Genomic DNA, 23,731 nt, shown 5'->3' with positions numbered 1-23,731 from the left:
TTTGCATTCGCATTCGCATTTTGTGCCGCAGTGGGAAATCAAGGAAAAATATTTAATTTTCCAAATCAATAAACACGCTGATTGCATTGCCTGACAATTGGCATCAGAGTGAGTGGATGGGAGGCAATAAATCTGGGCATGTGTAAGCGATGCTTCGGTATTTATTTGCCGGGTATTCCGAGTGCCATTGCGATTTCGCCCAACTCCCCATTTATTGGTGGTCAATAGGAAGGAGCCGAACAAGAAGACAAACTGTCAACTTGCATGTTACCCATTGGGTGGAGCGACTTTGCCCCTGCCCTTGAGCACCGAAAAATAATTGAATTCCCCAAATGCCAAAGTGGAATTTTAATTTGCGTTCGGCACTTCCTAGTTGGCCTCAGGCTCTCGAGAAAGTTGGAAGAATTGTTGCCACTGATTGCTGATCAGTATGCAAAATGTGTGCGTGCCAAAATCAGCGCAAAAAACGCTGCGTGGCTGGGTGACAACGAAAAGGGGGTCAGACATTGTCACACGTACTTTCATCGCTCCCCTCGAATTGATGTCTTAGAAAATTAGCAAACGCCTTTCAGCCAAGTGCCACATCTCGTGACTTGGCGTTCTTAACACCTTTTTTAAGAGTTTTTCTTTTTTGGCATTTCCAGTTCATTCAGCTCTTTCCAATCACTCTTTTTGGCAAAGCCCTTACTTCCAAGGCCTGCTTGTATGCAATGCATTTCTTATTTCCAGTCTGCTGAACGGGTTGGTATTTGTTAAACTTAATAGGTAATTTAATTTTTGGCAATCAAACTTCATGTGGGCAATGTCCGTTTTTCCGTGTAATGTTATTTTCAAATCGCAAGCTATTTTTTCTTGACAAGATCCCAATCATATGACAAGTATTCCCATTAAAGTATTTGCAAATATTTGAGTGAATATAAAAAACTTTTTCAACTGTATACTATCTTTTTGGCAGTGCCTGTTGCCCAAAGTGACCACCATTTTGGATAAAAAACAGTGCTATCCCGTTGCACATACAGCTTTCTCTTTCGCCGACAGTATCGTGGCATTTATAAACGCATACATATGCATGAGATCATAAAGATTGCGACAGTGCGCGTGTGTGTATGTGTGAGCTTTGTGAGTGCAATGCATTTGTCATAAATGCACACAAAAAAACCCAAAAGAAACTCTATAATGGCATACACGGCACACACACTCACACTACGCCCGTCCCACACCCGCACTCTACCTCTCTCACTTCCGCCCATTCGGGGGTTTTCTCGTCAACGGCATAATGAATGCATCCGCCATGCATTGAAAACTTGACTCATATTTCATACCCCTGCAAAAGAAGAGAATAAAAATCTACGGGTACATTGACCATCTTGTTGGGCGTTCCATTGTAGTGGCTCGAATGGTTGTTGCCCGCAAATTTGTTGCATTTATATGTGATATTTGTATATTATAACCGCATATGTACATATATGAGATGTTAAGCCAGTTTTTCACATCGTTTTGATGATATTTCATAATCTTTTATCACATCGTATGCACATAGTACAAATAGTACGTTTAAAATTGCATTTTAAGGCAATTTTTTTCACTTGCATTGTGCAAATTAAATGCAATTTTTCGAATAAAGCATTTTAAGTGCAGCTCAGCCGGCTATGACGTGCGTAGGCCACTTTGAAGTTGATACACATTATGGGATTACAGAACAGAGCTGGCATATTAATTTTCAATTGCGATAAACAATTTGGATGGAACTCGGTTTGATGAAAGCGCTAAATTAATTTATACAAATTAAATGTGCAATGCGTTTCAGGAAATAAGTTGGAAAGGCTTCGTTTAAATATATATGATTGAGGTAGTTTATTATTAAGCATATTATGCGGGTTTTAGTTCAACCACTAGCTGGTATATTTTCAATGGCCTATGCATTTCAAAGTTCCATTTGTTCTTCCCAATTGCAGTATAAGAAATAAATTGTCCATACATTTTTCCTCAACAGCATTAGCCATCGGATTACGAAAATATTTTTACCTTCTGCTGCTCGACGGCCTGACAAACTGGCCGACATCAACCGCACATTTCACGCAATTGTCGTATGCTGACAAAAGGCACGTCAGTCGCCTGCCTGCATTGCAGCCAAGTTGGAATGTCAGAACAGTAAACGGCAAATGTCTGGCAGACAAAGACGACTCAGCACCATAGCCCCTTAGCCTTTGGTGCTCCATGGCGTGCTGCTGCCATCCCATCGCAGATCCCTAATTCCAGCATCCACCTGCTCGCTTGCCGAAATACGAAAAACAAAAACCCGAAGTGCAAGTTCATGTGATATGCAAAGTGGAGTGCATGATGGAGTTTCAGTGCGGGCTTATATGCATTTGTGGTGCACTGAAAGAACACTTCCAAGACTCATGCTTTGGAATTGAAACATAAGTGGTTGTTATTCCCCTAAAACTAAAGAACAAAGAAACAAACCTTTCATTTCTGGCAACATCATGAATACTATAGAAGACATTGGTATAATTATATGATATCCATTAATATACTGCGAATCTTCCATCTATAGTTCTCTATAGTTCTAAATATATTAAATAATCTTAAAATTCAAATATATAAGCACCTGTTTGTCAAGGTGTAAATGGGTGGGGAACTGAGATGCTAAACAGAATCCCTGCCAGCGAAGGGCTGATAAAACGCAGGCACACGGGGCGTATGTGTGATATGTGTGGTATACGATCATGAAGATGACGGCGATAATGATGATGATGGCGGTGAAGAATGCTAACTGACTTTTGTGCATTCTGGAAAATTGAAACGGTATCTCCAGCCCAGTCGCTGCTGGCTTCCATTGTGATTGAAGCTGGCCGCAGAGAAGAAACTTTTTCCAGGCAAACCTATATTGAGGGATATAGCCAATTTTGGCCTTTGTTCGGAAGGAGAATGCGCTAGGAAGGGCCCTCAACATGTTGCATGTTTTCACATGCGCCAGACCCAAGTTGAATGGAATAGTTTCCCTTTTTTGGGGCTCGGGGCCGATGAGTTTTCCACTTAATCCCCACATGCGATGCAGTGCATTGTTTATTGTTTGCCCCTCAATGGGATGGTCACGGTAAGCACTTTCCCTTCGACGAGCCCCTTTTGTATGTGCGTTTAGCATAAATTAGAAAGTATCGATCGAGCTGTGGCGAAATTGAAAAGGCAACTTTGCCGCAACCGAAAAAAAAAGTTTCAAATCAATAACCAGGGCCAGGAAATGTTTTTCGGCTAAGCTGCTAACCAACAGAAATTGTAATTTCGAAGAGTACTCGTACTGTGGGGATTTGGTTGGCAAGGGAAGACGAGGGGGAAATAAATAAAACTTGTGCCCTAACCACGCATTCGGTAATTGCAAGAAAATCTCATTTAATCCCAACAAATGCGACTTCATCACGCAAAAAATTATGAAATATTCTCCGTCTCTAGGCAGCAATTGCTTGCCTTACCCATACATATACATCTATCTTTATTTATATATCCTTTACCGTTGTTGTTGTTGGCCTTAAGTTGCCTTTTTGTATTGCTTGTTTACACAATGTCCTGCTCGCGCCTTTTGGCCAGAAAAATGAGTATAGACAGCAAAAACGGCATTCAGAAGCATTGGTTGTATATTTAGTATCGTAGTTTCTTTTGCAACATCATCATTTTGGCCTTGTTGCGGTTGGATGGTGGCATTTGAGAGGAGAAGACGAGCTCAATGAGTTGAATCCGTTGAGTACTGAAATTGGGGCAGATCCGCCAATTGATCGCTTAACCTTTCTCTGTTCGAGTATGTTATATTATATTTCATGTTTATTGATATATAATACCATAATACAACAACATAATAGAATAAAAACAATCGCCATATAAATATTAAATATATTAAAATAACCTACTAATTTAGAAAAGAAAACATTTGCAAAGCTTTTTTGTATTTGTTTGAGCTAAGCAAACTTTATGTTTCTGAACAATACGGTCCACCCTCGAATTATTAAACTGTTTCCTGGTCGCTCTTCTTCTTTTCCTGACCATCGTTTCATGCAGATGAATGCGCGTATTTATGAAAAATGTTGTTGTCATCGCAGCACTGTTGTTTTTATTGCCATTTGCTGAATGTGCTTTCGCCTCCGCGTCGGCTGATGAGAAATAATGTTTGCGGAAAAATAAGATTTGTTTATTTTACGAACGATTGATTTCGTCTTCCGTTCTGTGCTTGCCGCTCCATTTAGCCAGCTTTTCCGACCGCCCGCCGCACTTTCCCCACCCACTCTTCGGCCACTTGTCCTCGCTTCATTTTGCGCGGCTTAAAAATTAATTATCGCCAAAGTCGGGGGGACTCATCTAGGACTTTCGTCTGTCACCCGGACGGCTGTCATTTATATTTGGAGGCTTTGCCGAACTTTTTGAAATATCTCATCAAAGTTTTTGTCGTCCTTCGACGACTTTGTGTCACTTGACTTAGCTGTGATTTGGACTCGCTCAGTTTATAATTCACTTACCAGGCACCAGAATGAGTAGGAGTACCACGGAAATCCAGCAAATGCAGCTACGCCCACTTTGGGAACCATGGAATCCATGGGATCCGACGTCCTTTTCCGTCCTCCACCGTTTGGCCATTTGCATGTGACGGGTGCTTGCCCCCGGAATAGTCGTCTTCGCCATTGAAATAGATATTTTTACTATTTTTGCGTAGGGGCTGTGTCCTCCGTTTTGTTATTTTTCTTTGCTCGATCTTTCTTTGCTTCCTTTTGGTCCTTATAAACATATATTGGCCAATAAATGTCAATTGAATTTGGCCTAATTCGAGTTTTTTTGTAGAAATAGTTTTCTGAGCGACAGAAACTCAACTGTAATTGTAAGAAAATTTAAATTTAGATTAGATTGGCTTTAAAGGCAAACATATTTTTTTAAAGTGTACTTAATTATAGCAATAATATTGTTATTTCAATGTATTATATTCTAAATTATTATTTAGCATTATAAACTAATTTATATATTAAATTTTGCAGTATTTGAAGGGTTGTTGGTTACGAAATAAATATTAAGTGCGAACTGAAGCCATTTAGGATCATAATTAAACATTAATATTAAATAACAGCCATTTGAATTCCAAAACAAAAGCACTGCTAAATTTTATTGCTTTTTGATTGCACATTAAATAATTCAGCAAAATGCAGTTGAATAATTCATTAAGTGTTTCGGACCAGATCCATTTGATGGCATTCAGCACCACGTGCACGCCCCAACACTCTCGGCAAACACAGTGATTAATGCAATTAACTGCAGTACTTTAATTAAAAATCGCCTCAAACACAGATGCAGAGCAAACACACACTCTCAAATCGATTTCATTTGAACACTAATCCGTGCGTGTGTTGCACAGGGTAAATGAAAAAATAATATCATTAAGACCCTGGACAAAAACTTAATCCACAGAAAAAATATAAGGAAGGGCAAACAAGAAAAACAGGACAAGCTGGCAAACTAAAAAAAACTTCGATAAATAGCTTTAACAGTCGTGTTAACTATAATAGATATAATTGGTAAAACCTTCTTGTAATTAGTTTATTTTCCTATAATTACACAATGCATGATCTTATAACATCGAATATTATAACGTCCTTGGATGGTATAGTGTGTTTATAAAAATAACTCTATAATGTCCTAAAGAGGATATAAAACTTTTATTTTCTGTAGAATTATATTTTTATTCCCAATCCTGTTATCCCATTCTGATACCCTCTTCTCCGTGTAAACGAGCATTTCCTAATTGTCTTTCCTCTGCGCCAAAAAAAGGGAACTGGGGGAAACTTCAATCCACAGTTTAATTATTTTTCATTTAAATAAAACTCACACACTCACATGCCCATTTTCATTTACATACACACACAAGCGCCCCCATTCCATTTGCTTGTTTATGTCGCAAAAACTTCTTCTCTCTTTTATGTTTTTTTTTCAGAAGCGGCTTCGCTTTTGGCCATTTTCCTTTCGCCCTTGCCAGTTTTACACTCTTTCGAAACAAAAGTGACACAAATACACCCCTACCCAATTGGGCCTTTTGAATGAAGTTAGCACTTTTTAATACCCTTAAAATAGGTGCAATGAGATTATTTTATTTTATAGCGTTCTTCAACGTTTTTTATGGGTTTGATCGATCAGTTAGTTTACATTGCATGAGTTTTACTTATGCAAATAAAAATATGCGAAACTGCCCTTTCGAAATGAGCTTCATGCTAAGGCTTTTGGCATTTTATTTACTTTTTGTTGGTTTCCGAATAAGTTTGCCAAGTTTGTCGATCCAAGCACTAGCAACGCAGAACCATTCTAAAAAGCAACTTAATTGTAGGACCCCCTGGATGAGATTTCCCTCACACTGCATTTAAGGTAATGAGCACATACAAAATGCAATTAAAAGCTTGTTGCCAAAAATGCAATTTTACGTATCTTTTTCTTTGCTCTCTGCTGAATACACACGTACATAATTGGGTACGTATATTTTTAAGCTTGGACTTTGCAGTTTGGGCACAGCATGCAAAGCATTAATGCACTTTATGGGCCCCAACCGACAGCGAATGCTTTTAACGATGCTACGGTGAGCGTAATGAAAAACTAAAAAATATAAAACGTGAAGTGATAAAAGTGCAAAAAATTGTTTAATGGAGTTTTTGGCTGAAAATTACATTCTTATAACAAATAATAGTCTTCTTAATTATGATATTAGTTTATTCTTCCTTTATATTGATCATATTCATTAAGATAATATTTTTTTTAACCATTTCTCAGCACTGGTAATCTCTGCTTTCGTAGATTAACAAACATGAAAATCGAAGAACACTTATTTTTCTTTGAAAGTCAACGACTCCATTATGCAATGTGTAATGTATTGTAAGTAAAAAGTCTATTCTATTGCTTTTCCGTCTTTTCAGGTTCTGCATCTCATGCAGTTCATTGGCCCTGCTGATGCTGATTTCCATTCTATTTTCATTTGAATCTTTTTTTTATCCCCGCTCCTCCTTGGATACGGCTCACTTATTTCATTTGCCTGATACCTTGTGGCTTTCGAATTGTTTGCACAATTTATTTCAACTTCGGTTCGGGTTCGGAAGTGAAGTTGCAAACGAGAGCCAGTATGACAAACATTTTTGTGCCGATTTGCTTGCCTAGATTTGTGGGTCAAGTGGAGCGTGCATGTGCATATAGATGTGTATGCAAATGTCAACCTATCTGTGTTTGAATGGATGCGTTTGCAACCACCAACTGCAATTACAAGCAGATCAAAGTTGATGGAAACATCAGATTACCGTTGCCATATGTGCGAATCGCAAAACGTTGACTGCTGATCACCAAAGTTGATTTATTATATAAATCGTATGCTAAGCATCATTTTATGTGTTTTTAAAGTGAGGTTTTTATTTACGGAAATATTATCTGTTCAATATTGAAGTCATATCAAGTTTTGTGTCGCATTTATGAAACTTTTGAATACGGGAAGCAAAGTTTTTCGATAGTACTTAATTAATCCATTTGAAGATAACAAGTTAAATATTAAGAAATCGAGCTATGTTTAAGATTTTATAATATGTAATTATGATTTCTTGCATTCATTAATTCTGATAAAATAGAAACCTAGTATAATCATATTAGCGAGCTATAAAGAGAGAAAATCCATACTAATTATAAACGATTCCTGAATACCAAAAAGGTCAATCAAGCACACCTTCCATTGTTCGTTTAACATCAGAGACCCTTTCTCGCGAAATTACACCTGGCATAGAAGCTCACCTGGCTGGGTGTGCTCACGTCATCGTTGCCGTGCAGCTGCCAACCTTTCTTCTTAGACCACAAAAACTCATTACAGCCCCCTTTTTGGCCAACTCAGTTCCCCGCTTTGTGTGCTCCTTTGCACACGCTGTCTCTGTCGCTCGCTGCGTTTTTGCTATTTCGCAATTAAAACTTTCATTAAAGTAATTAAAATTGCAACAAAATAAACAAAAATACAATCGAAATCTGCAAGGTCTGCTATGGTGGGGAGGGGCTTTTGTGTTTTTGGGAGGATGGAGAAGGTGGCAGGATTTGACAGACACACAAAAATGCAGTTAAAAACGGTCCATGGGGGCTGAAAGTGGGTGGCTGGAACAAAAGACAAAAGTGTGACAAATATAAACAGGGGTATAAATAAAATGGTTAAGTGCTGGATGGCTGGCTGGCTGACTGGTTGGCAGGGGGATATAATAAAATGTGGTAATTGTAAATAAGTGGAAAATGAGTGCCGAGCAAAAGAGGGGGGGCGACCGATGGGGGAAATTGGGCTGGTGTGCTGTGCTCTGCTGTGTCTATTGCATTTGGCGGGATAACATTTTAAATTCAAATTAAACGACCGGCAAAGCCACAAAAGGATTGACATGAAGTTAGTGCCACCAACCAGTGTAGCAACAAAAGGGAGCAAAAAGGCGACAACTTGACTAAGGGCAACCACAGCTCTAGTTGGCAGCTGTCGTTGTTGCACCAGCATTTACCCATCCATTGTTTTATTTGAGCTTGACATTTGCATGGTAAATACAAAAAAATAGGGGGCAATGGGTGGCAAAGTTCGAGCTGAAAATGAAATATGTTCTGGGTTTCTCAGCATTCAATTAATTCCCAAATAATTTGCAAATAAGCAGAGGAGTGAAAAAAAGAACAATAAATTTCAATAATAAAAGAGCCATCATTGTTTTGATGCTTTTTCTCTGAGGGTGCATTTTGCCAAATTAGTTTTCTCTCTTGATACTTCATGCATATAAATTGGAAAGTCAGGCGATTAAATCCGAATCGCAGGGCAATTAAAAACATATATTGCCAAATCGGGGTCACCTTTTAAACATTTAAACTGTTTATGGCAGAGATATACCAAATCCTTGTGAATGCAATGACGAAGATAACGAAAACAGTTTCGTGAGCAAGCTTCATTCAAGACAAGTTGCACAATTCAATTGAGAGTGCCCATATATTGCTAGCCATTCATATGCTCAAATTTATATTCATATTTATATGTGAAATTTGATACCTCCGCTGCCAAATTTGCCGAGTTGTGACCAGGAAATGAAAGATTTTACAAGGCAGTGCGCAGATAATTCAGCAGGCAAACAACTTAGCCAGAAAAACGTTTAAAGGCAACTTGACACGCCGGCAAATAAAATCTAAACTTTTAAAGAAAACCCTCATCTTTTCTGCCACCTCCCCCTCCAATCTACTGCAGCAGAGGGGTCGAAGAAGCTAAAAACGAATACGAAAAGCAGTAAAAAAAATGATAAACGCTTCAACTGATGACACATTCAGTTTCACACACGAACGACTTTCAATTTACATTTGATGTTTTATGTTTCGCAGCATTTACCAAACGAAAAGCGAAGAAAAACCCAATGAAACGGCCGGGGGATGGAGCCAAAAGAAAAAGAATCACTCATACGCACCCACGCACACGAGGATTGGCGCCCGACGTTTGACGCCGCATGGCAAAAGCGCTTAGAAAAGAAATAGCATATAGTGAAAAAAAAACAAGGAATACAAAAAATACTCGGTGCCCAGACCAACCAGGACTTACCAAAAGGCAGCCGCTCCAAGGAGTGGCGGCAGGAGTATCCTGCAGACGACAACGGTGCCAAGGAGACGACAGGCGGGAACCAGGCGGCGTTGGGTAAATAAACGAAAATATTTTGTACTTCAAATAGAAGCGAACAGCTAAAGAAACGCCAGAATTTCAGCGACTATTTATGCATCGTAATGCCCTATAAAAGAATCACTAAGAATAAGACTCTGAATTGAACTTGAATTGGGTTTTATTTAATTTCGTATTTAGTATAATTTTTTAAACATTTTAGAAAGCATTGCAAATATACAGACAGTTAGCCAAAAAGGAATAGTCTAATATGGTTTATGTGCCTAACCATATTAGACTATTCCGTTTTGGCTAACTGCAACAGATTATAATTTTCAATATGATAAAAATATAATCTATTTATGTGAATTTTTTATGTTTATAGTGGCTGTTTTGTTGCACACATTAATATTTTTTTGTCACAGTCAAATACTGTAATGCCAAATAGAGTCAACTATCCGCTCTTGAAAATGTAATAATATTACTATGTATATACTCCACAAAGCAGCAGGAATGCCAAAAAAGAAAAAAACTTTGGGCAACTTGTAATAAGCTGCACTTAAGAATATTTCCTACATATTGACAACTTCGTAGTGTAAACTTTTCAATGGTCACTTATGAGCTTTTCCCCGAAAACCGATGCTTGACAAGTTGCCTCTTTTGAGATCGGCCACAAAGGCACTTCAAATGGAGGCCCACACAAAATAGAAGAGCCATACTCAGCATGCGGTCAGCAAAAAACAAGAAACTAAAACAAAAGCACCCAGAAAGCAGTTTGAGCAGAAATTGCCCATAACGAGCACTTGACCAGGGACAAAATGTGAGATGCCAGAGTTCAGAGGAATTTCACATCTTTTGTATACCTTTTTATTTCGGGGGCATGAGAGTATCGGTGGCCCGATAGCCGTGCTTCTTGTGGCAAATAAATTTAAAGTGCTCGAAGGAAAAAAGTGAAAATAACGTTGCACTTAAAGACCGCACATTTGTCTCAATGAAGGCCGTGTCACATAAGTAACGTTAAGTTCTCCTTTTTACCTAATTTATACAGTTTACGCTGGGCGGTTGTCCAATGTCCACTGTCCCGATGTCCTGCGGCCCCTGCGGTCTCCCATTTATGTCCGGATTCAGGGAGTGGAAGCCATATAATTGCGCTTATCTCTTGGCGCACACTCAAGTGGCCCGGCTCAATATGTTTTTGGAGTGAAATGAAGTGCCCATCGTATCCACTTGGAAAAGAAAAAAAATGAGAGAAAAAAGAGAAAAGAGGCAGGGCGGCCAAGAGGCACTGGCATTGGAATCCCGGCAGAAATTTTTGTATTTGATTTAAAAGGAAATACCTTTTTTAGTTGAAGCCTCACTTGTTTACCCTGCTGTTTTGCTTTTCCCTGGTGTTTCGCCCTTTTTGTGGTGACATTTTTATACACTGTGTGTGTGTGCAGGGGGATAAGTTTTTGGCATTCTACCAATGAGATTATCTTAAGTGGGGTGTTGTTTTTCGGTTCGAAGGAATGTGGAGAGCCCTCAATTGCAGTCTTGAAGCTGGGTTCCCTTTTTTGGTTCGCTTAGAAATGAGTTTCGCAATAGTTCTTAACTGTCTGGGGGTCTGTGGTCTTTCCTTTTCTCCAACAGCGCGATGTTATAGGTAAATCGATGTAAATTGCTTTTTAAACAAGTTGAATGAATAAATAATGTGGCCAAATGGAATCCCAAATAGCGAAGGATTCATTGCCAATGTTAATACTGAGGACTTGTGAAATTGTTATAAAATGCAGCGTTTAAGGCAAGCACAAAATAAGATTGCACAAAATATTATGACATACTTTTCAGTTATAATCTTCTTTTGCAATCATCATATTCGAACCTAAGTTTATAATAAAAGCTCAAATATTTATCCATTGAAGCGTAGTTATTTGACATTTGCTGTGCACGCTGATCACAATCAAAACAATTGCTTCTCGTTATTCAAAATTCAAGCTGGCCGATTTAATACCATTTGAACAATTCCAATTTCGTTTAAATAAGTTACATCTTTAGTCTTCTGCTACAGCCTTCTCATATATATGGACGTACATATATGTATGTGCTGTGAGTGCATCTTTTGAAAGCCTCAAGTGTGAACACACATTATAATAAACGCCTCAATTGTTGTGCAGTCATCTGCGTAATTTATGTTTAGCTAATGTTCAGGGATCGATGAGCTTGTCAGCTTTTGTGAATCACAACGCCCGCAGACGCACACGAGGTCCTGTATATCCTATATCCTGTCCCGCACACACATGCCCTAACATTAACCCCCCCGAAAAGCGAAGGAAGCTGGAAAATAGCGTTAAGGTTGCTTCGTTGAGTCTAATAGACTTTCATGTCTGCCTCGGCATTGCCGTTGCCCCAGTTTAGAGCGAGTCCTGTAAAGAATCCTTTCGGCATCTTCCAACCCATCTCATACTGGTGTTATTCTGCCCAGAGTCGTCGTTTTTTTTTAGACATGTTTCAATGATTTCTTATTTTTGCCAGAGGGGCGAATCTGTTGCGCTGCTGTTTTGTCGTTAGAGAAATTCAATTTTTTTGTATTTGTCGCTTCGATGTTAAATCATTGATGTGTGAAATTTGTGAGCTCAGCCAGGAGGAGAGCAGCATCAACAACTTGACTTTGATCGATTTTAAAGGCAGTTTCTCTAGCCCACTTTGATTTCCTTTCTGGCTTTCTAGCTGGTTTTAAATTTTTCCACATCAAGTTGGCTTCGGGAAGAATTTCCCATAGCATGGGCTTGGTTTTCTTAGCTCAACTCATTCCAGTCTATTCACTTGTTTTGTAAACAGCTCCGTACGCTTCCACCAGTACATAAACCAAAAGTACGAAAAAATTTCGTGTTTAAACATTTTTGGAAATCTTTACTCAAGCATTTCTCTTGCCTTAAACAAAATGTGAGTTGTCCTGATTTCTTAGAAAGATTTTCTATCGAATACCTCCTTTAGTTAACCTATCCTCCCGAAGATGTGTTGCCAAGGAGCCTGTGGATCGGTATCCTATGCCCTGGCTTATGGCCCCGTCGGACCCGCTCTGCCAGCCATGAACTATAACAACTGCTGCTGTGGACCCAATCCTCCCTGTGGACCTTGGACATGTCCTCCTAACAGGTGCTGTTGCGCCGGCGAATGGGGTTGCTTTGGGCCTTTTTACTGAGAAACCCAATGTTCAAAAATTCCTCAAGAAAAAGACGTGAAATTTTTTTGTGCTTTTGGTTTGAACCACATTTTCCCCTACACAATGGTTCGAGCTTTTCAATAAATTAATGTACTTAAAAAAGTAACTTCTTATTTACTATGGCTCGAATTTCTTGAGAAATTTCATATTCCTTTGATACATGTATGAAAAATTAGAATTAGATACCTATGCAGATCCGCGAGTTCTTGAGGTTTCTCCTCAAGCTGTACGGCTCAAATTCTTCTTCTTGAGAAAATATACCAAAATTGTTTAAAAATAATTAGCCATGACGACTAAAAAGTAGATGGTACAAGACCGGCGGAGGCTTAATTCTCTAAGCGTACAAAAAACTTTCTTCTTCAGTATTAGTCCCTTGAATTTTTATTGGTTTCCCATGGAAATAGGTGGTACAAGAAGATCAACACTTATAATTTTAGTAGTATAAGACCGCATTTCCTCCTGGCGATTACTCGTCCTCCTTTTTTTTCTGAGTACTCGCCAGTGTGCAGAGCTGGGCATCCAGTGGGGACAGGATGTGCGGAACATAGCAGTTGTTGGTGTTCTTCTTGCGGCTAGTATCTAGAACATAACACTTATCGCAAGGACCGCAGGGCGTGGGTATAAAGTCCCGACCGGTGAAACGCAGTGTTGACAAGGGAGGATTATTGCAGGCCAGGTCGAAGGAGGCACAAGCCCAGCCACCACACATGGTTAGGAAACAGAGGTGGGAACTATGTACAAATGTGAATAATTAAAAATAAAATTTAAAAAAATTTATAAAAGCATAAATGAAACTTACCCCGGTGAAAGTTTAAGGTTGTTGTTCCGACAAGGACTGGACTGGGACTGAATGGTGTTTGTTTCACCAGCTGACAACAGCCAGCAGTTCCCAAGGCCTACTTCAAGAAAGTTAAATTCCGGACTCCACCCAACTCTGTGGCTACTCCAGGTCAGAGTTCAGCTAGCACCCGCAGCAGCCGCCGCAGCAACCGCCGTAAATGGAGCAGTCATCACATGGACCGCAGGGCGTGGGTGCGAAACAGCGGCCAGAGAATCGCAGTGTCGACAGACGGGGATTGCAGCAGGCGATATTGTAGGAGGCACAGGCCCAGCCACCACACATCTTGACTTGGTTTAGGTTTTCCGAAACGTGTGCTCTTTTTACTTTTTTTGGGGGGGAGTGGTGTATAGTTATTGGCCCTGGAGCAGACACAAAATCGAGTGTTTGGTGCCGAAGTGGAAAAGGAACTGAAGTGGAATGGGTTTTCCAGGGAGCAAAGGCGATTTTTCGCTCTGACAGCTATTGACAATCTCATCGACGCCGCCCTCGGGGTAGTCTACGCTTCGAATATCTGGCCTAAAATAAAAGCTGGCTAAATCGGAACCGGAGAGTGGATGGCACACTGATGCTCAAGTGAAAAGAATGGAACTAAATTTCGAAAACTCTAAGCCGGGATCTTCAATCAATTAAGAATTGGATACCATATTATGGCATCTTGTGGGAATATAGAAATTAAATTACTGTATTGGTATTCTCTATGACTCAGCCAATCAAGTAAGCGTTACAAAATAAAATACGAGTGTGCATACTGTTAAGAACAATTTCATAATTTTATCACTTCTACCACGAGTTTCAACCCGCACCGTTGGCCATGCAAATTTCTATCCGCCGAATAACGAACCGTGATGAAACTTTTTGCCACTCCGGTCCATGATACTTCAATCCACCTCCCATTCATCCAGGCGGAGACAATCAATTACAATATCTCCCGACGGACCAGAGGCCATGTAAGAGGGTGTCTGCATGTGAGGATCTAGTAGACAAACCCACGCATGGTCAACTGTGCAAATGTAACTGAGAGGACATGGGTTCGACGAAGCGTGGTGGTTCTGGTTGGATATTCCTAGCCGACATACGTTGGTTTTAAATGGTACCGCAGAGTGTATAATTTTAATGTAATTTTGAGTGTAATGTTTTGGTGACAAAAATAGACTAATGGAAGAAAAGTGCTTTTATAGACCCAAAAAGGAAGAAGATTGGCTAAGTTACCAAATATATTGCAATTTATTCATGGAATTAGTCTCCCATATTTTAAGCAAATATATAAGGTTATTCGATATGATCCTGCTTTAAAATTATTTCAACCGCATGTATCCTTGCCTTAAGTGTCACTTTTCCAGGAAATACTTGAGGAAACTGCAAGAGTTTTTATTCGACAGGAACTATAAAATTTTCCCAGCGGACTTGTGACTATTGGCGGACAAAAAAGGTGCTAAATAGGCGCCTGGAGCTGTGAGCTGACTGTCCATCACTGCCCCGGAGTATTTAGCATTTTTTTTAGCGGCAAGTACTTAGCAACAGGTTGCAAAGGGCTAAGTAATTTCTAGGATGAGTTGTGCTGCGCCGCGATGCCGACCGCAGTTTGGGTCCTGTGGGTCTGGTCGTAAGCCCTGCGGCGGAGGTGGCTGCTGCGGATCCTGCTGTGTTGGTGGTTCCTGTTGCAGGGGCGGCTCAGGAGGATGCTGCGGCGGATCCTGCGGCGGATCATGTGGCGGCTCATGTGGTGGATCCTGTGGCGGATGCTGTGGCCCTCCGCCCTGTGCCGTGGTCTCGTACCGCTTGACCTGCGGCCCCGTGGGTCCCCTGCTGCCCTGCATGCAGTGCACCTGCAACTGCGGATGTTGCAGCGGCGGTTGTGCGCCACCTTTCTATTTTGTGCCGAACAAATGCAAAAATTGCTGGGAGTGGGGCTGCTTTGGCCCGCTGTACTAATACCCTGTAGTACCCTGTTGTTGCACTTTTTATTGCAACTTTTCATATTTTTGAATGCAATAAATTCACGTGTCAGCCAGACTTACATATTTGCGCCCTTTTTTTGTTGCCTTTCTGACAGGCTAACAAATGACCGGGGTCCAGTTTCAGGGTTGCCAAAGTTTGCGCCATGAAAATCATTTAACATTCGAACTTTTGTTAGCTAGCCCGCAAAAAAGGAATGAAATGGGCAGGCAAAAGTTTCCATTCGAGAGGCTAGCAAAACAATGGAAAAATGGTCAAAATCTGAAAGCTGCTTGTTTTGGTTTTGCATACGAAGCGAATGCAGGGGAAAAACAAAATATTCGTTTGAAAACCTTCCAATCTATTTGGTTACACGACGTACTTATGTAGGTCATGGATCTGACAGTTTTTGTTCAGCTATTCGGTTGTATTTTTTAGCCACGCTTGAATAGCGAAGACAGGTCAATTGAACGAACTTTTTGACAACGGTTCGAGTCACCAAAATATTTTCGTTTAAAAACTGCCACAGTTGAAAACAAATTGACGCACTTCTAGCCATAAATTTCTTTTTTAATTAAACCTCAATTTAATTTGGTTCACAAACTAATACATTAGTTTTGGTAAGGAAGCAGAAAAACAAAACGCAAATAGTCTAATTAAAATTTTCAATTAGCATGATATTTCGTAGTATAGTTTTGGCTAGAGACCACTTTTTTCAATGGAAATAAATAATTTTTTCCAATATATTTACACGCAACATTTTAGAAACTTCATATCCAAGCCGTGCCTTTTGTGCGTCTGCAGAATTTTCTTCATTATTCTAACTGAGGGCCTTCTGTCAATGGCGTAGGTCTGAACCAAATCTATACAAAAAATTACCAAAATCTGAGTGAACATTTGAAATTCTCCTTTCACTTACAATTGGCCATTTCATCACTTTCTTCAGACGAATCTGCGCCCAAACAAGTTAAGTGAACGGCATAATTTTTATTGTCGGTTTCCAGAAAAACACTTTGTCGAGTCGCCAGAGGCATATCCGGTGAATAATGTTCCCGAAAACATTCGAAGGGTTTTGTATTCTGGTATTTCAACCACCTGGTTATTATCCAAAAGTTACCATCAAATATGGGCTAAAATTGTTTCACTTGAAATGTATTGTTCAAATGTAAATATCAACATACTGGGTCAACCGAATTTTTAATGGCGGCACATCCATTGTTTTTCACAATGGGAAATTGCCTTTGCTGAGTCGGTAAAGGACGACACAGAACTATTATTTCCACCACTAAAATCCTAAAATGTAAATGAATTTCACAAACGCGTAATTGTAAAGTGACTTACGGCACAAGTCGTTTCATTATTCTGAGCTATTCATCTACTTGGATAAATTAGTTATTACGAAGTGTCAAGCAAATCGAATTATGGCTAATGCAGGTTATTACAGCATGAGTAATTGGCTTAAAGCGTCTTTTACGGCATAAAATCAAATTTATTCTTAAATGATTGGTTAACAAACCAACTTTTGAAACCATTAGAATTAGAGAGTCTTTCTCTCTTAGGAGTTTATTTCTGAATGATAAGAAAAATCTAAAAATCTTTAATATGTATTTTATTTCTGTGTAATCGCACTGCCAAAACATATTTGTCCTGCCAAAAATCTGCTTGGTTTTGCAAAATCCACAGCCTACATGACTGTAAATTATATTTTAAGAGTCCTAACAAAAAGCCAGAGCAAAATCACAGATACAGATATCATCATCACCCAGTTGGAACGCTCAACTGAAAGTAACTCACCTTTGGGTAACTGGTGAACAACACAAATGTTATGACTGCCGGCAGTTGTTGTCTTTGTGTGTTGTGATTGTTGTTGTGCCGGCAATAAATTAACTTATTTTAGCACGTTACACGACTTCCCACACCCAGGCGCACACACACTCAACTCGGCTGCTTTTCTTTCCGCACATACACATGACACTAGATGGGCGGCGGTGGGTGGTTGGTTTACTGAAAGGACAACGTCAGGGGATTTTGGGGCCGTCCAGAATATATATCCCGCACTGGAGAATAGGGCTTGACCTATGCCCTCTTGCTCTTACTTTAGTATTTTGCGGATTTTGCACATTTCTCACATATTTTTCATAATTTTCGCGAGCAAATCGCGTAGGACCAAAAAAGTGTGTACGAAATAAAAGTTTGGCGAAACGAAAAAGTTTGTCCTGTTTGCAGTGTTCGGGTTTTTTGTTTGTTTTGGAAACACTCAAATCTCTGGTGAAATATTAATTTTCACAAATTCTGACACTTTTTTAGCCGGCATTCGCTTGTCCCACCGAACAGCAGATTCTTTCGCAATTTTTGTTATACGAATTTTTTGAGTTGTCTGCTTGTGCTGTTGTTTACTCTTTGTTGTGATGGAGATTTTATTAAAATTTATTGGCTCGCTGGCCCTCGTCGTTGGCAGTGTTGTTGTGGTTGTACTCGTGGGCGGTGGCGACAGCAGAGCGAACCAAACGATTTGACATTATCAACGTAACTGAAGCATCAGCGGCAGGAAGCTGTCGGCCCTCGCCGGAATCCCAACAACAGCAGCTGCTGCTGAAGGACCCGATGCCGATGCTGTTAAGTAGAAGCTGGAATCGAAGGAATTCGGCTGTACTCGTGTCCTGCCAGCGAGAGCACAGAATAAAGAGCTGAGACACTCGGCACTCGGCACTTGACGAAACACGAGCCGAAGCTAGGGAAATTTCAGAGAGTGCGGTAGAAAGCAACTAAGAGAGAGATTTCGTTTGTTTCGTTGATGAAAAGCTTTCATGTTCGAAAAGTGGGTTGCTTGTTAACAGGGGGTTTCGTTGGGATTTATTTAACAGATAAGTTAACAGACTCTGTAAAATTACATTCGGTAATGTAATTCTTAGGAAACAGGAATTCCCATTTAATAATTAGAATAACCCCCATATATTTATTTACTATTAATACTAATTCGTAATCTCCTAACCTTATTTTTAACTAAGGTTTTACAAAAATCTTAATGGCTACTACACATAAACGGTTCTATTAATTGTACGCAGCTAGTATATAAAATAATATGCTTTACTTATTTATCGTCGGAATTAAGTGTTGCATAGCTTGAAATATATTAAAGTTTACTAATATTCTTAATTGGATCTCTCTTAAACGAAATTTAAATAAATCGAGAATTAAAATATACTGGCGTGGCATCCATGAAAAGGAGAAACTGAAGTCTGAACCTTAGGAGACAGCGACTGAAGTGGTCAACAACAAACGGAACTAATGCACAACATGCAAAATGGAAACCATATTGACAAGATGCTGTATCCATGGAGAAAACTGTAGGACGGGTGGAAAATAGAGCAGCAGCGGTTGAAACATAAAGCAATAAACAAGAAAATACCAAATGCATACGAGCCAGCAAACATGACAAGCAGCACTGGCAGCAAACAAAACAGAAAGGATACATGAGAACACGAATCTATATGTATACACATATATTTTATATACATATATATCCATGGTGGTGGATACCCTGTGTGGGAAAGCTTTGGCTAGACAATAACTGTAAAATGTAAATATTAATATTGTCATAATAGACAAGACAACTTGAAAGGCAGCAGGCGGAGGAGTGTGTGGGGTGTTCGGAGAGGATAACGACGACGGCCAAGCGGATACGATGATGATTGCCCCTATGGATCCCGATCCTGACGAATAACCGCAAAAGTGCCGTTAAGCTGCGCACTACCGAATGCGAGCGTTTCAAAGCGAAACGAACGAGAGACCAAATGGGAAACAGAATACAAAATGTCAGCTCATTTCCGGTTGCTTAATTTGAAATCGTTGTGCCAAAAATTACAAATGAGCTGACAATGGCACACCGAAGCAACCAAACAAGCGAAAAATAACAGGACACGGCAGGACATGGCTGCCAGACAGAGAGGGCCACGGCGACAATAAGCACAAAATAGCAGCGTCTAATACGCAAAATAAACGAGAACTGGCCACAGCATGACAGCCAGGATAACACTGGCCAGCTGGGCGCAGTCCTTTTGCCCCCTTGCCCCATTGCCCCACAGTCCCCTCTCCAGTAAAAACTCGCACCACACAGCCCCTCGTGTTTTACAATATAACGCACATCCAAGCAAGGCAACGCCCCATAGTTTAATTTTTGTCTCCTCGATGTGTGCATGAAATTCGTGCACTAAGCAAAAAGCATAGGAACGAAATCGTTGCTAAAGAACTTATTTTTGATTTAAAAGAGTGTGATTGACTCACATTGCAATATTTTTTAATTATTCATTCTCTTTTATGAATCTTATATTTCACTTAGACATGTGCAACTCAAAATTATTTTTTAATTGTAAAGGTTAATTGTTAAGGTTAAATAAAATAAACTTTTAAATAAATATTAATAATTTGCAATCACCATAATTTTCGCATCTAATTAAATTTTTTGTTACTATGACATTTCTCTGTGTGTTCCCTCCCTCTCTGTCACTCATTCATCTCTATCTCTCTTCCGCTGGGCTTGCTCCACTCTAATCTAATGACGACAAGCGTGGGGGTCGGTGGAAGCTCCTCTGATAACCACGGCTTTGAGTGTCGCTCTTTTATTGCGTATACGCCATGTGCATCTCACATACTCACACAGAGACGGACGCCACAATGTGTCGAAAATTTGGTGCGTCCATCGTCATTCACCTTTTCGTTGAGTGCAGGCGATAAAATGTTCGGCGAGCACACAATCTACAACCATCAAGATCTTTCCAGGACCTCCTCTCCACTTTTCTTGCCCTTCAAGAAATTTTCCATCTGCTGACAGCAGGACGAGCCACTGCCAAATGGTCAAGTGGGAGACTTTGAGTAAAGTGAAAAAGGTAAATTCGATTGCTTTTGAAACAATGTGAACTTGTGAATAAATATTATCATTTAGTCTTCAAAGGCGGCTTAAAATAAGAAGTATAGCAATTTAGAATTGACCATATATGTAAATCTATATAAATAATATACTTAAAAAATTATGAAGATGTTCATTCAATAAAGTTGAGTCCTAAGAATTGTGTCTCTTTTTCCTAATAAAACAGGAAGCAACTAATAAACCCGCTTACACCTTTCCTAGCGGTTTACCATAAACTTTATTAACGTTCATCAACTAATTGACTAATTTATGCAAGTCAAATAAATGTCATGTCAACATATAATTAATTGTGGCGCCCAATGTGCCGCTAAGTAAACGTGGATGTTACCGGGAATGCGGAAATTTCCTAATTTATGCATGATTTAAATTTACCACGGAGAAGCCGGTCTCTTTTCGCAGCTAATTAAATTTTTGTAATTTAAAAACATAACAAACAAAGAAAGTGCATGGTAAGGGAAAACTAAGCCTCTTCTTAGGGACCAAGAGTCGGCTGTTTTTCGCAACTTGCCTTGCACTTTTGAGGTCATCCTGGGAGTCCCTTAGGATGTCCTTAGACTTGTCAGCGGCTCCTTCTGTTGGCCAGCATAATTTTGTTATTGTTTCCGCATTGCATTACAAGCAACTACGGAGCAACTCTTGCTGCTGCTTCTTAATCTATTGGATTAGTGAAAATTCAATTAGGCCAGGCCAAGGAGCCTCCATCTGCTGCGCAGGATCCAATGAAATTAAACTGCGTGCTCTTCAACTTTAAGTTTGACACTTCGATGTTCAAATATTCCCTGTGCTATCGGCAGCAATTACTTTTGTGCGATTCAGGCTCGCTGCTCGTCAAATATTTGTTTAACGGGCTAAACAAAATATCGCCCACTAAATCCATGTCAAAATCCAGCTATAAAAATAATAAATAAACTTGCAAAAAATACCTAAATCATTCGATCTACGAGAAGCGCAAAAAATGGCGCAAAGCTCTGTAAAAAATGGCTGTGAATTTCAAACCAAGTGCAAACATTGTTGTATCGCAAATATTTACAACACTTTAAACTATATGGCAGCTTTTGAAGCAGCAAAAACCCACCACAACAAGGGGCAAGAACAAATGTGTATAGTAAATGATTGCAAAAAATGTGCGTTCAAACAACCCACACATAAAGAGACCGAATAAATATTTGTAATGGGGAACATTTTGGAAACTAAGTTGGTCAAAATAATTCGTGGGAAATTAACATACAAATTTGAAATTATATTATATTTAAATTTTATTATTATTTGTGCATATTAGTTTTAATATATGTCTGGATATATATTATTTTGGAGAGGGTATTACAATGTATTGTAAAAATGTAAAGAAACAAAAAAATTAGTTGACAGTGATTTTAAGCGCACTTTTAAATATAATCTAGCCTTGAATATTCTTGGCAGCTTTGTAAATATAGTATAATAGATTATACTCTTAAACAACACACAATTCCCTCTACAAATACCCTGTACAAGCATTGGCAGTTCTCGGGACTCTAAGCTAATTTAAGTTCAGCTATTAAAGATGTAAGTTAAGTCCAATAACTACATATATAGTTTAAGCCTTACCTTACCTAAAATATACCAACATGTAGTTACTTTTGCTCTGTTCTCTTTGTGGCTTCTGTGCTTTTTTGGTGGGCGGGTCCTTTGTCCTGTGGACAAAATAAGTCATAAATATATTTCGCTGATTTCATATTTCTCCACAAGGTTGCGAAAATAACTTGCATAATGTTCCATTCGTGGAAGGACAAACGAACAAAACGCAAAACGGACTTAACCGTGGCACAAAGGGAATCCTTGCGGAAGGGGAATCCCCGCAAAGGGGCAAACGAATAATTCACAAAGAATGAAAGAGCAAAGAAAGGCTTACTATTCGCTGGGATATTTAAGTAGATTTGCCTGTTGTCTTTCAACTGTTTCCCATTTTCCATTTCCATGGCCAGACTTACTTTCATATTTTATCATTCTTTTACTTGCTCTTTCCCGGACTGTATATACTATAGTGTACCTTTTTTGGTTGGCATGTTTTCGCGCTTCCTTCTTTTTATTTCCACGCTTTTGTACTTATAATTTCTCACGTTTTCCTGCAAATGCAGCACAAAAATTTCTCGTAGTAACTTTTAATTTCATGCCATTTAATTCGTTGAAAGCGGAACGCGTAAAAGGAGCAAAAAATCGGCATCTGAGGAAAAGAGAATACTGCAATTATGCCCGGGTTTCTGGTGTATGTGTATGTGAGACTCGAAGGAATTTGCCACAGGACACGCTTTATAGCAAAAATTGCTTCCTTTTTTCTTCATTCAGCGACTTTCTTGCGCTCTTTTTCTGCACGCCCAAGCAAAGAAAAGTGGTCAACTAAAGGAATCTCTTGATCTTGAAGAATTTTCGTTTATCTAAGGCTGCTAAGAAAGTTACGTACCTTTAAGACCCACTTATTGGAAAGTTGATAATTATAATTTACAGCATCGAAGAATGCGTTTAACTGAAATACATTTAATTAAATTAAAAAAAGTCACAAAGTGAGGGATAAGTTCCCTTTTTTATTTTACTAAGTTAAACGGACCAAAAGTATCAACTTTGTCTGCATTCTTTCAAAACTTTTTTCTTAAGCTAATAAAAGATAATATTTTTTGCGTTAAAGATTTTTTATAAACGCAAAACGTGAAAGGAATCTAAAAATGAAGTACTCCGTTAACTAATTACAACATGTTGTATGCAACAAAGTTATTTAAGGCTCTTAAGAATATTCTTCTCCTATGCGACAAGCTTTAAATATTTAAACCATGGCCAACTAGAAAATTGATTAACTTCTACTCAGCAAACAGGAGTAAACTTTTTTCTGGATGCATAAAACGTATAATGGAAAGCCAGAAAGGTGAGGGCAATTAATAAAGTTTGCGGTAAAAGTAGCTTAGGCCACGCCCACTCATTGAAGCACTTTACCGGAGGCTGCATAATTTGCACATTTGTTGTGTGTAAGTTGCGGCTGGGCAGAGGGTGTGGTTGGTTCCTACTTTCACCTTGTTCATGGCTGAAGTTTTAAGACATTACTTAACTGTTATGTGCACCGCAAGGTAGCACACACACACACACACACTAATACGCCCACTTCCTAGGAAATCACTTGGGCACGAAAGTGAAACTCAAAACTGGCAACTGGCA

At 39.3% G+C, this 23,731-nt stretch overlaps 5 protein-coding genes across 5 annotated transcripts in view; 2 read left to right on the top strand and 3 right to left on the bottom strand.

Annotated features, from left to right (window-relative positions):
* Positions 1–18,157, bottom strand: part of LOC6613662 — a 40,435-nt gene extending 22,278 nt beyond the window's left edge. Inside the window, exons 1-2 of the mRNA XM_032727066.1 lie at positions 17,419–18,157; positions 4,509–4,856 (exon numbers count right to left, since the gene is read on the bottom strand). Of these exons, the coding sequence (XP_032582957.1) occupies positions 4,509–4,671 (163 nt within the window). The 5' untranslated portion in view covers positions 4,672–4,856; positions 17,419–18,157. The remainder of the gene's footprint in view (positions 1–4,508; positions 4,857–17,418) is intronic.
* On the top strand, positions 12,419–12,950 carry LOC6613661 (male-specific sperm protein Mst84Dc). The gene is made up of 2 exons (XM_002038095.2): positions 12,419–12,568; positions 12,620–12,950. The coding sequence occupies exon 2, from the start codon at positions 12,639–12,641 to the stop codon at positions 12,825–12,827; it is 189 nt and encodes a 62-aa protein (XP_002038131.1). The 5' UTR covers positions 12,419–12,568; positions 12,620–12,638; the 3' UTR covers positions 12,828–12,950.
* On the bottom strand, positions 13,212–13,791 carry LOC6613660. Its single transcript, XM_002038094.2, has 2 exons — positions 13,648–13,791; positions 13,212–13,579 (listed from the first exon to the last, which is right to left on the bottom strand). The coding sequence occupies exon 2, from the start codon at positions 13,555–13,557 to the stop codon at positions 13,315–13,317; it is 243 nt and encodes an 80-aa protein (XP_002038130.1). The 5' UTR covers positions 13,558–13,579; positions 13,648–13,791; the 3' UTR covers positions 13,212–13,314.
* On the bottom strand, positions 13,808–14,139 carry LOC116802959 (male-specific sperm protein Mst84Db). Its single transcript, XM_032727069.1, has one exon. It carries the CDS (start codon positions 13,969–13,971, stop codon positions 13,810–13,812), a length of 162 nt encoding a protein of 53 aa, XP_032582960.1. The 5' UTR covers positions 13,972–14,139; the 3' UTR covers positions 13,808–13,809.
* LOC116802899 (small cysteine and glycine repeat-containing protein 3) lies at positions 15,012–15,702 on the top strand. The gene has a single exon (XM_032727068.1). It carries the CDS (start codon positions 15,238–15,240, stop codon positions 15,619–15,621), a length of 384 nt encoding a protein of 127 aa, XP_032582959.1. The 5' UTR covers positions 15,012–15,237; the 3' UTR covers positions 15,622–15,702.
* Positions 18,158–23,731: the final 5,574 nt, after the last annotated feature.

This window comes from Drosophila sechellia, chromosome 2L (genome assembly GCF_004382195.2).
Source record: "Drosophila sechellia strain sech25 chromosome 2L, ASM438219v1, whole genome shotgun sequence".
Lineage (NCBI taxonomy): Eukaryota > Metazoa > Arthropoda > Insecta > Diptera > Drosophilidae > Drosophila > Drosophila sechellia.
This window is presented reverse-complemented; position numbering and strand designations above follow the sequence as displayed.